The following is a 14896-nucleotide window of genomic DNA, read 5'->3' on the forward strand; positions in this document are numbered from 1 at the left end:
GAGGAAAAAAGGTTAAGAAATTGTCCCTCTCTTAGCTGGGAGTGGAAAAATATGAGCAACAACAACAAATGGTTAAGACTATTTGGGTATCCTGTAGAGGAATGGCTTATTTGGCCACTGGTTGAGTGAGTCAACAGAAGAAGGAAACTCACAGGAGATAGAGAGGTGATAGCAAGTGTATAGCAGATATAGCAAAGTAAATGGAGTGTTCATGGGGAATAGCAGATAGCGTGGTGTGGGCTGAATTGCGGGTAGGGTGAGGCAGCCTGGAGCTTGAATGCGCACTCAGAACTTACTCACTGGGATGTGTCATATCAGGGGTGTTTGAGCAGAGTAGCCTGACCAGATTTGAATTTTGTAAAATAATAATAATGGGAGCCCTTGGAATTAGAAGAATTGTGAGGGATCAACCAGTTAGAAGGGCATTTCCTAGCTTAGCTGGAACTCAGTAAGTGCAGCTTAAGCCAGGCTGTGGGTGTGTGCTTTTCAGATTTTGCTTTTAGGGAGGAAAGCTGAAGGAAAGAAGACAAAATCAGGAGAACGAATGTTACAAGCTGTAGCAAAAGAATGGGCTCTTTTATTCTTATTAAAGTATCTGGTTGACAATGCATTGGTAAAATTGTACCCTTCCTCATATCCTATTAGAGAGAGCTAATTGGGCAAACGAAAAAAGAAACCTTTCTTTTATTTTGGACCCTTCTTTTTAAATTCTGGTGCATGATTCCTCTTTCTATTCATCATTTTTCTGGTCTACCTCCTCTGTCAAAGGATTACATGTGAACTGGAAGTTATTCTGGCTCTCCTGTTATAAAACAGTCCCAAAATTATTCAGTTGCTGCCATGGCATGTGGTTCTAGGATATGCTATGTCACCATTGCATTTGCACATGAATGTGGGACTCAATGTAGGATGTAGTTACTCAGTGAGGGTTTAATATTTGCAACTCTGTGCCCTTGTCTATGAATGGGGCCAGCTAAGAACATGAGAGGGCCTCAAAAAGTCCGTGGAAAATGGAATTAAAAGGTAATGGGGATTTTCCACTAACCTTTTGAAGCATTGTTATACATCCTTTATTTACTTGTGGTCGTATACCATTTAAGGCAACTCTAATGGAGATTCTGGCTCATAGTGAGGGTCCAATAAGTATTAGTTGCTGTAACCATCATAATGTTCTAAAACAACATGCTTAGCAGATCTACTAAGCAAAACAAATGGATAATGTAATTTCACCAATGAATGTTTTTCTTATGACTGAATTGACTTCTTTGATAATACATTCTCTTTGAGGAACCTGACCTTTGTGTAGTAGAAATGTTGTGGTCTCTCTATACCATAACCTTTAGCTATATCATACGCTATTCATGTGGTTATTAGAGCATGAGATGGGAATGTACAGTTTTGAAGATCATGAAAATTATGGATTTAAATCCTGCCTCAACAATTACTACAGTGCTGTGGGCCCATTCCTTCTACTCTCCACCTCCACCCCGACAACTAGGTACTTTGGGACCATATTTCTAGGCCTTCCTAGAAGAATGGGGTCCTTCCTGAAGTCAGCTTACAAGTGACTTCACCTATCTGGTTTCCTGTGGTTTGACACTGTAAGAAATGTAGAGTGGATTTCAAGAGGCATAGTCATACATGAAAAGAATTTCCTTGAAAAAGATGGTGACAGAATGATAACGGTTTCTTCATGTGGGGAGGGATGGAGAAAAATTTTCTTAAAATTGTAATTAGAAAAAAGTAAAGTAATGTGATTAGGCTGTTGTAGAGAATGGATTTTAAAGGGGTAAGAGAGAGTGTGTGTGCATGCTTACACATTTCTGTATTAAGAGGTAAGTTATTTGCAAAAATCTGAAGCTCTGGCAGAAGAATGAATCTCAACTGGACTCTTCTGGCCACGAACAGTCACTGCTCGTACAATACCAGACACCCAAAAGGTGCCCAATAAGTGACTGCTAATTGTCTGAGAGGACAGAGTCGTGTAGTTCAGCCTTGCACTTCATAGTATGCTAAATTGCCTGTTCTGTATCAAAGAAATTAAAGTCATGGGGCCAGCGCTGTGGCATGGTAGATTAAGCATCTGCCTGTGGCACTGGCATCCCATGTGGGCACCAGTTTGAGTCCTGAGTGCTCCACTTCCGATCCAGCTCCCTGCTGATGGCCTGGGACAGCAATGGAAGATGGCCCAAATGCTTTGGCCCCTCCACCCACATGGGAGACTTGGAAGAAGCTCCTGGCTGCTTGCTTTGGATTGGCCCAGACCTGGTAATTGTGTCCATTTGGGGAGTGAACCACGGAATGGAAGACCTCTCTGTCTCTCCCTCTCTCTGTCTGTAACTCTGCCTCTCAAGTAAATAAATAAATCAATAAATAAAGTCAAATTTTAAGTCCTAAAAGTGCTACAGCTGGAGCTTGATGTAAGAATCTGCTATATTTCTAAGGTTTTAAAAAAATTTTTGCAGCTTCTTTCTGTTCTTGTATATATGTTCAGTTATCCATCACAATAGTAATCATTTGAGGTTCGAATCAATACTATATCCTCTGTAGTGAATTTAGCTCATCGGTTAAAACAAAGTCTGTGAGCATTAATAGTTACACTTGGTGGATGATAAACCATGCACGTGTCGGAGGAGAAGGCAGGATGTCTGGGGAGCATCTTTCCTCTGTATTGATGGCGTCAGAAAGGAGCACTGTCAGGCAATTGGCATTAATGCAAGAAGCGAGGAACCAGACTGAATGGGTCATAGATGACCCGTGAGCCCGCAGAGGACTTCCTAGTCTTGAATTTTTGACTGGGAAGTGTTTTTTCTTTGTTTTTAGCAGAGTAAAATTCTAGAACTAAGTGTGATACCAAAAAGGAAGTATGTCTAAATCAGCTGTTTCCTCCAATCCTGTGACTATGAAGTGGAGCCCAGATTTCTTCATCAAGGATTTTTGTGTTTGTTTATACTCTCTAATTCTGACTTTTGTCAGCACTTGTAGGTGAAATGAATGAAATATTTTCATGTCAGAAACTATGTTTTACTGTCTAGTTTCCCTTTCCTTGCCATCTTGCACATTTTAAGGACTCCACAAATAAAGTTCACAGGAAGATGATGCCTTGATATGATTTTTTTTTAAGCTGGTGCTAGTCTATCTTTCAAACATTTTTCCCATTTGATTTCTTTAAAGGCTGAAAAGAAGGGAGCCAGCAATACTGTCATCGGCATGATCTTTGGATGTTATGCTTTATTTGACTTGCTGGCATCTTTGGTGTTTGGAAAATATGTAAGTATTATACTATGCACATTTCAATTTAAAAAGCTGTATAATGTGTTATTCTAATTTGCTAATCCTGCACTTTCCTTGATATAGTAATAATGACTGTTACAGTTTTATACATTGTTCCATCCTTAGGAGTGACTGATTTTTAACTATTTCTATGATTGTGAGCAATGTATATTGCCATTTCAGTAAAGAATTATCAGAATATTATATTAATTATACATGTCTTCCCCAATCCTAGATTTTACAACACAGTTTCCTTTGTAATGTCCGTATGGATTGTTAAAGTCATCATTTTACCACTCTTCTGTTACAGCTTGTACATATTGGAGCAAAATTTGTGTTTGTAGCAGGAACATTTGTCTCAGGAGGAGTTACAGTTCTCTTTGGGTAAGTCGTATTTTGATATGTTTGGGAACTTGAACAAATCTCATAATTGAGCTCCAGTTCAAAATGTTAATGACTTTTTAAAATCCATCAATATTATTGTTTTTTGAATGCATAGCATGTGACCATTGGTGGGAGGAGTTAGGGGGTTTGGAATAGGGGGTAAATGGCTTTGATCTTGAGGAGAGTCCTCCAAATGAACACAGAAAGGGACAAAAGTTAAAGCTAGTGTGGCCTTTAAGACTTGTCTTATTTCATTTTAGCGTCCTGGACCAAGTTCCAGATGGACCAATATTTATTGCTATGTGTTTTCTGGTGAGAATAATGGATGCGATAAGCTTTAGTGCAGCAATAATGGCATCTTCTTCTATCATTGCAAAGGCTTTTCCAAATAACGTAGCTACAGTATTGGTATGTATCTTATACATTTTCGAAAGTTTTCTTTGTTGCAGACCAATGTATTTGTTTGGCCTTGCAAATGAAACCTGGCATCCTGTCTTTCTCTACCTTCTGTGTTGTTACCTGTCACTCCTAATTTCTATTTCTAGCCGCAAGGCTGTGTCAGTAAATATACCATTAGTGTTCTTACCCTTCTCTTCCTGGAGTTGGAATTCCCTGAATGGGCAGTTTGACAAGTAAACATGATCCAAGCTGGTTATGCTTTTACCACTTTTTTTTTTTTTAAACTGAGTAGTATTTTTCTGTCTCCGTATAGCCTACATTAAGGTACGATATGGTATGATATGGTATGCCTAAAGCCTTGCTCCACTTTAGAAAAGTCTTGTCCCTAGTGGCAAAGGACTCAGTTCTTATTAGATCCCTTCCTCCACTTTTCCCAGACTGATGGAAGCAATCTTAGAGGTAGTCCTAAAGTCCTTCAGTGCTTATGTGCTGTCAGTCTGAGGAATGCCCTATTTTGACATCAAAACCCAGAACCTGCCCATCACCCCATAATCTCATATGGGTGTCAGTTTGTGTCCCTGCTGTTCCACTTCCAATCCAGCTCCCTGCTATTGCACCTAGGACAGCAGTAGAAGATGACCCAAGTACTTGGGCCCCTGCTACCATGTGAGTGGCTGGATGAAGTTCCTGGTGTTTGAAAAATATGTAAATAAGGCAGAGCCATTTGGGAAGTGAACCAGTGGGTAGAGGATGTCTCTCTGTCTCTCTTTCTCTCTCTTCCTGCAACTCTGCCTATCAAGTAAATAAATGAAAAAAAAAAAAAAAACAAACAAACCAACATGCCCAGGACCTGGTGGCAGCATATTGAGGGGCATTCTTATGTGTTGTTGGGATGCATATGTGAGTAGACCTGGTATTAGTGACATACCAGATTCCTGTCTCTGGGCAACTGCTTCCTGACCCCCAGCAGCCTGTCCCATAGCTTTTTCTCTGGACCCAAGCATCCCTGCAGGACCCCTGATCTGAGTATCAGACCAAACACCACCGTCATTGCATGTGTTGCTCTCCAGATTCCAGAGTCTACTCAGTTTAGTACCAAAGGACTTCCCTTGTTAACTCATTTAATACCGGAGTTTGAAGGTTTTGATTCTCAAATAAACAATTTCCTATGTAATTTTGATTGCACAGGTAAGTCTGTAGCCAGATAGGTTCATTTTGGGTTCTGTAACTGTTCAGCTTGCCACTGCAGTGGCCACTGTGACAGATGTACCATTTACACTACCCAGATATGGATTTCTCAGAAAGAGTTCAGAAGAACATGAGTCTGTTATCATGCTGTGTGAAACAAGGTTTTCTAGCTAAGCAGGTTGCTAGTGTGCATGCTGTCCTCCAACTTGGAGATATCCGGTTCATAATAGCATTTTGAAGGCTCTGAGGAGCATTAGGGTAAAGATATTTTTATTTACCTGTGGCGTAGCAGGCAAAGCCACTGCCTGTAGTACTGGCATCCCATATGGGTGCCGGTTCAAGTCCTGGCTACCACTTCCGATCCAGCTCTCTGCTATGGCCTGGCAAGGCAGTGGAAGATGGCCCAAGTTCTTGGGCCCCTGCACCTGCATGGGAGATCTGGAGGAAGCTCCTGGCTCCTGGCTTTGGATCGGCATAGCTCTGGCTGTTGGCAGCCGTTTGGGGAGTGAACCAGCAGATGGAAAACTTCTCTCCCTCTCTCTGACTCTGCCTCTCTGTAACTTTGCCTTTCAAATAAATAAATAAATCTTTTTAAGAAAAAGATATTTTATTAAAAGTTCCACAGCTCAATTAGATTCTGGAACTGCTTTTGTCAAACAAGAGCTGTGGACGTCTTAAGGAGCTGGTGTTCTGCAGAACCCTAGAAAGTACTGTGCTAGAGACCTATCATGAGGGCAATAGTCCATAAGATTTTATGGTCAGCAGGGGGAATACATGTTGTAATACTAAGTTTCTATATAAAATTGCAGCCAAAAGTGAGTATCCCTAACATGGTGGTTGACTTGCAAGGCTGCATTGTGGTTAAAGTAGAATTCCTATATTCCTTATGAATGCTGAGATTACTGACTGACTGCTTTTGTGTGCTTTGTGAAGTCTGAGAAGGTAAGGTCACAAGCCAAGGTCTCTGTTAATGCCACAGGAAGCTATGTTGATGTTTAAAATGATCATTTCTATAAAGTAAACTATTTTTTCCATAAAAGTAAACTATTTTTTGATAGCACTGTTTAGTTTAATTTTTAAATTAACTTTTTAAAATTTAATTTTAATTAGTTTTTAAAGGTTCAATGAGCCCTTTAGATACAATTCTGACAACATAATGATGTTCCCTTCCTCCCTCCCTCTCACTGTCCTTCCTTCTTCCTTCCTTTCTATTTTTTTAGTCTTTGAGATTATATATTATAAATTTACATTACAGTACTTCACAGGATAAGAAGTTTAGCAAGCAAAAAAACCCTAGTTTACTGAGAATGCACACAATGGCTCTAAACAATAATTGAATGGAAAAATGACCATTTCACCCATATGTAGTAAATTTTAAAGTAATAACAGATCATTACAAATATAGTAGTATAACATTCTTAACCACTGGTTTAATGTTTAGTTTTTAAAGAAGATTTATTTATTTTATTTGAGGGCAGAGTTACAGAGGGAGAGACCAAGAGAGAGATCTTCCATCCTCTGGTTTATTCTCCAAATGGCCCCAATGGCCAGAGCTGGGCTGATCTGAAGCCAGGAGCTGGGAATTTCTTCTGGGTCTCCCCTGGGGGTGCAGGAGCCCAAGTACTTGGACCATTTTCCACTGCTTTCTCAAGCATAATAGCAGAGAGCTGGGTCAGAAGTGGAGCAGCCCAGATTAGAACAGGTGCCCATAAAGGATTCCAGCGCTTCAGGAAGAGGGTTCACTCGCTATGCCACAATGCCAGCCCCTGTTTAGTTAAATTTTAATGAACAAGATAATTTTATATGGGGGCAAGTGTTTGGGTTAGTGATTAAGATGCCAGTGTTCCAGGTCTGGGTTCATCTCCTGGCTCTGGCGCCTGGCTGCAGCTTCTGCTAATGCAGAACCTGGGAAGCAGCAGTGATGACTCAAGTAAGTAGCTGGGTTCCTGGCACCCATGTGGATTAAGTTGTCAGCCTCTGGCTTTGGCTCCCTGGCTATTGTGTTCATCTGGGGACTGAACTAGTTGATGGGAGCTCTCTCTCTGCCTACAAAATAAATAAATAATGTTTATTTCCTTTAAAGATTTATTTTATTTATTTGAGAGGCAGAGTTACAGAGAGAGAGAAAGAGCACTTTCATCAGCTGGTTCACTCCTCAAATGGCCACAATGGCCAGGGCTGGGCTAGACTGAAGCCAAGAGCCATGAGCTTTTTCCAGGTCTTCCATGTGGGTGCAGAGGCCTGAGTGCTTGGACCATTTTCTGCTGCTTTCCCAGGAGCATTAGCAGGAAGCTGAATGGGAAGTGGAGCAGCTGGGACTCAAACCGGTGCCCATATGGGATGCTGACATTGCAGGCAGTGTCTTTACCCAGTATGCTAAAGCTCCAGCTCCAGCTCCAGTAATTGTTTGTTTTTAAAAGTGGGGAATAAGGGCCGGCGCCGCGGCTCACTAGGCTAATCCTCCGCCTAGCGGCGCCGGCACACAGGGTTCTAGTCCCGGTTGGGGCGCCGGATTCTGTCCCGGTTGCCCCTCTTCCAGGCCAGCCCTCTGCTGTGGCCAGGGAGTGCAGTGGAGGATGGCCCAGGTGCTTGGGCCCTGCACCCCATGGGAGACCAGGAAAAGCACCTGGCTCCTGGCTCCTGCCATCGGATCAGCGCGGTGCGCCGGCCGCAACGTGCCGGCCGCGGCGGCCATTGCAGGGTGAACCAACGGCAAAGGAAGACCTTTCTCTCTGTCTCTCTCTCTCACTGTCCACTCTGCCTGTCAAAAAAAAAAAAAAAAAAAAAAAAAAAAAAAAAAAGTGGGGAATAAGCATTTACTGTTGCAGTTAAGACACATGTGTCCCATAGCTGATACCTGGGTTCAATAACCAGGCCTGGCTCTGACTCCAGCTTCCTGCTAATGTACACCATAGGACGCAGCAATGATAACTCAAATAATTGAGTGTCTGCCACCCTTCTGGAAGTCTTAGATTGAGTCCCAGTTCCTGACTTCAGCTCAGCCAGGCCTGGCTGTTGCAGACATTTGGAAAGTGAATCAGTGGATGAGAATTTGCTCTCTCTGTCTCTACCTCTCTACTTGCATCCTTGTCTGTCTCTGCCTCTCACATTCACAAATAAATAAATAAATAATTAATTTTACATGATATAAAATTCAGAAATTACAAAGAGAATATAAGATATAGTAATTATATTTTACATATTACTGTTGCTCAGCCTTTGCATATACACCTTTTATCCAGGTGTCCAGCCATCCACCCTGCACCTAGAAGGCAACTGGTGTTATCAGTACATTCCAGAGAAATTCTATATATGTTAATACATATGCATGCATGCACTCACACATAGCATGATGACCCACCCCCCTTTTTTCTTCACACAAATAGTAGCACATTACATATATCGTTCAAGACCTTGCTGATTACATTAGCAGTGGAATCATCTTGGGGATCTTTCTGTAGCTATGTATAAAAAGCTTTCTTGGAGACAGGCATGTGGCCCAGTAGTTAAGACACCAGATAAGATGTTCATGTCTCCTGTCAGAATATCTTGGTTTGAATGCTGGCTGCAGCTCCTGAGTTCAGCTTTTTGACAGTACAGACCATAGAACGTAGCAGGTGATGGCTCAAGTTGAGTTCCTACATGTGGGACCCATGTGGGATACCTAGATTGAATTTATGGTTCATGGCTCTAACCATGTCCAGCCACTGTGAGGTTTTGGGAAGTGAACCAGCAGAGGGAAGCTCTGTCTCTCAGATTCACTCACTCACTCACTCATATACACACACTCTCTCTCTTTGTCTCTGCCTCTCAAATAAACAAATAACAGCAGAAAAGCCTTCTTACTGCCTAGTATTTCCCAGATGTAACCCAGTGCATGTAAATTGTTGGCAAGGATTTAGATTGCTTCCATCTTTTGCTATTGCAAGCAGTACTGCAATGCTCAAGCTATATACATGTGAGGGTACATCCTCATGGCTCTATGTGCACCTTAAATTCCTAGAGTGGAATTCTGGGTCAGAGAATGTGTGCATTTACAGTGTTGATATATCTGCCCGATGGGCCTCTGTCAATCCCTCACCAGCTGTCTGCAACAGTGCTTCCTTCCCTTCTTCCTTCAGCAGCATAGCGTGTCCAATAGACAAAAGTGAAAAGTCTCGAAGTTTGTTCGTTTCTGTTAAAAAGTGAGAGAGTGCTTCTTCCATGAGACATCTGTTTTTCCTTTTTATGTTTCAACAGTATCTGTAGCATTTTCCTATAGGCTTGTTCACTTTATTCTCATTGATTAGTAGCAGCTCTCTTAATACATTTGGGAAATTAGTCCTTTATCAATATTTTTCCTGTTTGTCACTTAACATTTTAATGTGTTATCCTTTGCACAGATTTTCATATAATCAGATTTATCAGTCTTTCATGTCTTCTAAGTTTTATGTCATAATTAGAAAACCTCCCGGGGCTGGCACTATGGCACAGTGGGTTAATACCCTGGCCTGAAATCCCAGCATCCCATATGGGCACTGGTTTGAGACCCGGCTGCTCCACTTTCGATCCAGCTCTCTGCTATTGCCTGGGAAAGCAGTAGAAGATGTCCCAAGTCCTTGAGCCCCTGCACCTGCGTGGGAGACCTGGAAGGGGATCCTGGCTCCTGGCTTCGGATTGGTGCAGCTTCGGCTATTGGAGCCAACTGGGGAGTGAACCATCGTATGGAAGACCTCTCTCTTTCTGCCTCTCCTTTATCTGTGTAACTCTTTCAAGTAAATAAATAAATCTTAAAAAAAGAAAAAATTATATTTCTAGTACTTTTTTGAGATTTATTTATTTATTTGAAAGTCACAGTTACAGAGAGGCAGGGGGAGAGAAAGAGAGAGAGAGAGAGAGAGAGAGAGAGCTAGCTTCTATCCACTGGTTCACTCCCCAAAAGGCCACAATGGCCAGGGCTGGGTCAGACCTAAGCCTGGAATCAAGAGCTTATTCCTGGTCTTCCACACGGATACAACTCCCCCAAGAGTTGCGCCATCTTCTGCTGCTTTCTCAGGTACATTAGCAGGGATCTGGATTGTTAAGTGGAGCAGCCAGGACTTGAACTGGCATCCATATTGGATGCCAGCACTGCAAGTGGAGAGTTTACCCACTATGCCACAGTGTCAGCTCTTTCTAGTATATTTAGATTTCAATATTCACACATTTTTGGTCCATCTTGGGTTTATATGTGTGTAAATTGTGAAGTGGACAATGCTTATTAAATGTTTATTATTATTATTTTTTAAAGATTTATTTTATTTTATTTGAAAGACAGAGTTACAGAGAGGTAGAGACAGAGAGAAAAGTCTTCCATTCTGGTTCACTCCCCAGATGGCCGCAACGGCCAGAGCTCACCAATCCGAAGCCAGGAGCCAGGAGTTTCTTCCAGGTCTCCCACACAGGTGCAGGGGCTCAAGGACTTGGGCCTTCTTGTGCTGCTTTCCCAGGCCAGAGCAGAGAGCTGGATTGGAAGAGGAGCAGCTGGGACTAAAACCAGTGCCGATATGGGATGCTGGTGCTTCAGGCCAGGGTGTTAACCTGCTGTGCCACAGTGCCGGCCTCTGTTTATTATTTTTAAAAATTCTGTTTGAAACAGAGAAGAGAGACAGAGACAGAGATCTTCCGTAGGCTAATCACTCCCCAAGTGCCCACAACATCCAGGTCTGGGACAGGACAAAGTCCAGTGGCTGGAACTCTCTTTGGGTCTCCCTCATGGGTAGCAGGGACCTAAGTACTTGAGGCATCATCCGCTGCCTCCAAGATGCATTAGCAGGAGGCTGGAATTGAAAGCAGTGGAGCTGAGACCATAACCAGGCACGGTGACATGGGGTCCAGGTGTCCCACATGGTGTCTTAATGCCTGTGCCTAAATATCCATTTGTTAATTCTTCAAATGAAGTATATTAACTTAATTTTCTTTTTTTGCCCATTTTCAGGGAAGTCTTGAGACTTTTTCTGGACTAGGACTAATACTGGGTCCTCCTTTAGGTGGCTTTTTATATCAATCCTTTGGCTATGAGGTGCCTTTCATTTTTCTGGGCTGTATAGTTCTCCTGATGGTACCACTCAACATGTGTATTTTACCCAATTATGGTAAGTCTACTTATATTATTTGCTTTAACACACTTAGTTTTAAGTATTCTTATGCCTTTACCATAAATTCAGTTTTATTCAATATGGTGGATGACAGCTTTTTTGGAAATCTCTGAAATAATTGATTCCCTTTTCGGAATTATTGCTGGCAATTGATTTATATGAATTTATATATATCATGGATTCTTTCCAACAAATATCAAATAAAACTATCAAATATTCAATTTCTTCTCATAAATCATTACCATCTGTAGTGCCCTCCAGATGTGTTCTTGGACTGAGCTAAATCTCCGGAGCAAGTAGTTACCATGGGGCCCCTTAGGCCAGGAGCCCTGAAGGGTTCCAAGCGTCTCTCAGGTCATCAGTGCCATGCTGAGACCTATACGGCTTTCTCCACAGAAATAGCCTTACCTGGTAAATATTTATCTATGCTAGTACTTCAAAAATAAGTTTATTTTGGTGCAACAAATTTTTGAAATCCATACATGGTTTGTAATACACATTTTCTATGAACTTTTTGAAGCTCCCTCATATGCAAATATACAGCAAACAGAAACATGTACATAAACATATACATAACCAAATATATACATTATAACCAAAGCATGTATATTATAACCAAGCTATGCATATTATAACCATAAAATATATTCATATACAGATGTGGTTGTAATAAAAAATTTGGGTTACTTCATACTACTAAGGAGAAGAAAAGCCATAAATAATAATTCTTATGTAGTTGTATACACATTCAGATGCAAAGAAATAAAACATATATTTCTAATACGTACATGTAGGGAACCTGTAAAGCATATTTATAATCCATATAGAACTGCATAAATATATAAAGCAGCATATAAAACAGGAGTTCCCATGGGCTACACATGGCCCAGTGGTTCAGGAAGGCTCTAGGACAGGAGGGAGGGCAGACCCTCCTCAGGCTTTAATGGGAGTCACTCTGGCTCTATAAGAGGAGTCAACCTGCCCTGTGATACCTGCCTGGGAATTGCTGCCAGATCTCCATGGGGGGCATGCTGGCTACAAGCAGGCTTAGAGAGGCACAAAACATGGTATGCTTCTCAGATATTTATAGTTCATCTTTATCCCCTCCTGTCAAGATGAACTCTACCACGCAGAGTTATTAGTATTTTAAGCGAGGTTGCCATGTAACACGGTAGGCACTGGACCTTTAGATTACTAGCAGAACAGAGCTGGAGTTTAATTAGAGATCTGGCGAACCCAATGATAGGCAGAGCTGGAGAGGCAGTACCACAGTGAGCCACACGGTGGTGCTTGTCTTCCTTTGAGGTGTAGCTAGGCTTTCTGCCTGTGACTGAGTTTTCTGGGCTGTGCTCAGGTTTATTCATTGGAGACTTGGCTAATAATTAAGAAACAGACATCAGGTCAGAGTCTCATGTAGCAGGAAGGAAAACTTTTAATTCTTTCCCACCTCAGAAAAGGAAAATAGAGTTTGCTAAGACTTACTTATTAGCTGGTAGTTGATATTGAGAATTTATGTGATTAGATGCTAGAATGGCCCCAACATCTGTTACCCTGAGGACTGGTCTGTACTTCTTTTTTTTTTTTTTTTTGCTTGCATTTTTTTTTGACAGGCAGAGTGGACAGTGAGAGAGAGACAGAGAGAAAGGTCTTCCTTTTGCCGTTGGTTCACCCTCCAATGGCCGCCATGGCTGGCACGCTGCAGCCGGCGCACCGTGCGCTGATCCAATGGCAGGAGCCAGGTGCTTCTCCTGGTCTCCCATGGGGTGCAGGGCCCAAGGACTTGGGCCATCCTCCACTGCACTCCCTGGCCACAGCAGAGAGCTGGCCTGGAAGAGGGGCAACTGGGACAGAATCCGTCACCCCGACCGGGACTAGAACCCGGTGTGCTGGTGCCGCTAGGCGGAGGATTAGCCTAGTGAGCTGCGGTGCCGGCCTTTGCTAGCATTTTTAAAAACTTTTATTTAATAAATATAAATTTTATAGGTGCAGCTTTTGGATTATAGAGGTTCTTCCCCCCATATCCACCCTCCCACCCCCACTCCCGACCTGCCTCCTACTCCCTCTCCCATCCCATTCTTCATTAAGATTCATTTTTAATTATATACAGAAGATCAACTCTATACTAAATAAAAGATCTCAATAGTTTGCACCCACAAAGACACACAAATTATAAAGTACTGTTTGAAGACAACTTTTACCATTAATTCTCATAGTACAACTCATAAGGGCAGAGGTCCTACATGGGGAGCAAATGCACACTGACTCCTACTGTTGATTTAACAATTTGGCGTGCACTTCTGATCACCTCTCTCCCCCTCCCTACTCGGTATCTTCTACTCAACACTAACCTAGGTACTTAGTACTTATTTCTCATCTTTTGTTGTTGTTGTTGTTGTTGTTGTTACTTCTCTATTTTTTTTTTTTTTTCGACAGGCAGAGTGGATAGTGAGAGAGAGGGACAGAGAGAAAGGTCTTCCTTTTGCCGTTGGTTCACCCTCCGATGGCTGCCACGGCTGGCGCACCGCGCTGATCCGATGGCAGGAGCCGATGCTTCTCCCCGTCTCCCATGGGGTGCAGGGCTCAAGGACTTGGGCCATCCTCCACTGCACTCCCGGGCCACAGCAGAGAGCTGGCCTGGAAGAGGGGCAACCAGGACAGAATCCGGCACCCCAACCGGGACTAGAACCCGGTGTGCTGGCGCCGCTAGGTGGAGGATTAGCCTATTGAGCTGCGGTGCTGGCCTACTTCTCTATTAAGGTTCCCCTGCACCCAAGTCACAGGTAGCTATATTTTCATGAAGAACAACAATGAAAAAGACTGAAAAATTTTTTCTTTATATTTTATTCAGATTGGTTGAAAATAAGTTTTAAAAATCTCTAGGATTGATGCCATTAAATCTGCAAATGAAGATTTAGTTGTTGTAATTTAGCAGTACATTTAAAAGTTGTTGTCTTAGCAGTTTATAGATAGAAACTAGAAAATTAAATTTATTTTGGTGATATTGGCAGAATTTGGTATTCTGCAGATTCTGCCTACTCTGTCTTCCTGTAGACCCACAGACAACATGACTTTATCTTTTTTTTTTTTTTTTGACAGGCAGAGTGGACAGTGAGAGAGAGAGACAGAGAGAAAGGTCTTCCTTTGCCGTTGGTTCACCCTCCAATGTCTGCTGCTGCGGCCAGCGCACCGCGCTGATCCGATGGCAGGAGCCAGGAGCCAGGTGCTTATCCTGGTCTCCCATGGGGTGCAGGGCCCAAGCACCTGGGCCATCCTCCACTGCGCTCCCTGGCCACAGCAGAGAGCTGGCCTGGAAGAGGGGCAACCGGGACAGAATCCGGCGCCCCAACCGGGACTAGAACCCCGTGTGCCGGCGCCGCTAGGCGGAGGATTAGCCTAGTGAGCCGCGGTGCCGGCCAACATGACTTTATCTTAAGGCAGCTGGAGTCCCTCTTTCTCATCCTTTATATCTGCTCACCAGTCCCTTCCTTTGTACTATTCAAAAGAAATATTTCTTTTTGTAAAAAACATTTATTTAT

General features: G+C 42.6%; 1 protein-coding gene across 2 annotated transcripts in view; it reads left to right on the forward strand.

Annotated features, from left to right (window-relative positions):
* Nucleotides 1-14896, forward strand: part of SLC18B1 (solute carrier family 18 member B1) — a 31817-nt gene that overhangs the window by 2849 nt on the left and 14072 nt on the right. For both annotated transcript variants that reach the window (XM_008263536.4, XM_051854324.2), the window contains exons 3-6: nucleotides 3175-3270; nucleotides 3584-3657; nucleotides 3918-4065; nucleotides 11201-11357. In XM_008263536.4, coding sequence (XP_008261758.2) covers nucleotides 3175-3270; nucleotides 3584-3657; nucleotides 3918-4065; nucleotides 11201-11357 — 475 coding nt within the window. The remainder of the gene's footprint in view (nucleotides 1-3174; nucleotides 3271-3583; nucleotides 3658-3917; nucleotides 4066-11200; nucleotides 11358-14896) is intronic.

This window comes from Oryctolagus cuniculus, chromosome 5 (genome assembly GCF_964237555.1).
Source record: "Oryctolagus cuniculus chromosome 5, mOryCun1.1, whole genome shotgun sequence".
Lineage (NCBI taxonomy): Eukaryota > Metazoa > Chordata > Mammalia > Lagomorpha > Leporidae > Oryctolagus > Oryctolagus cuniculus.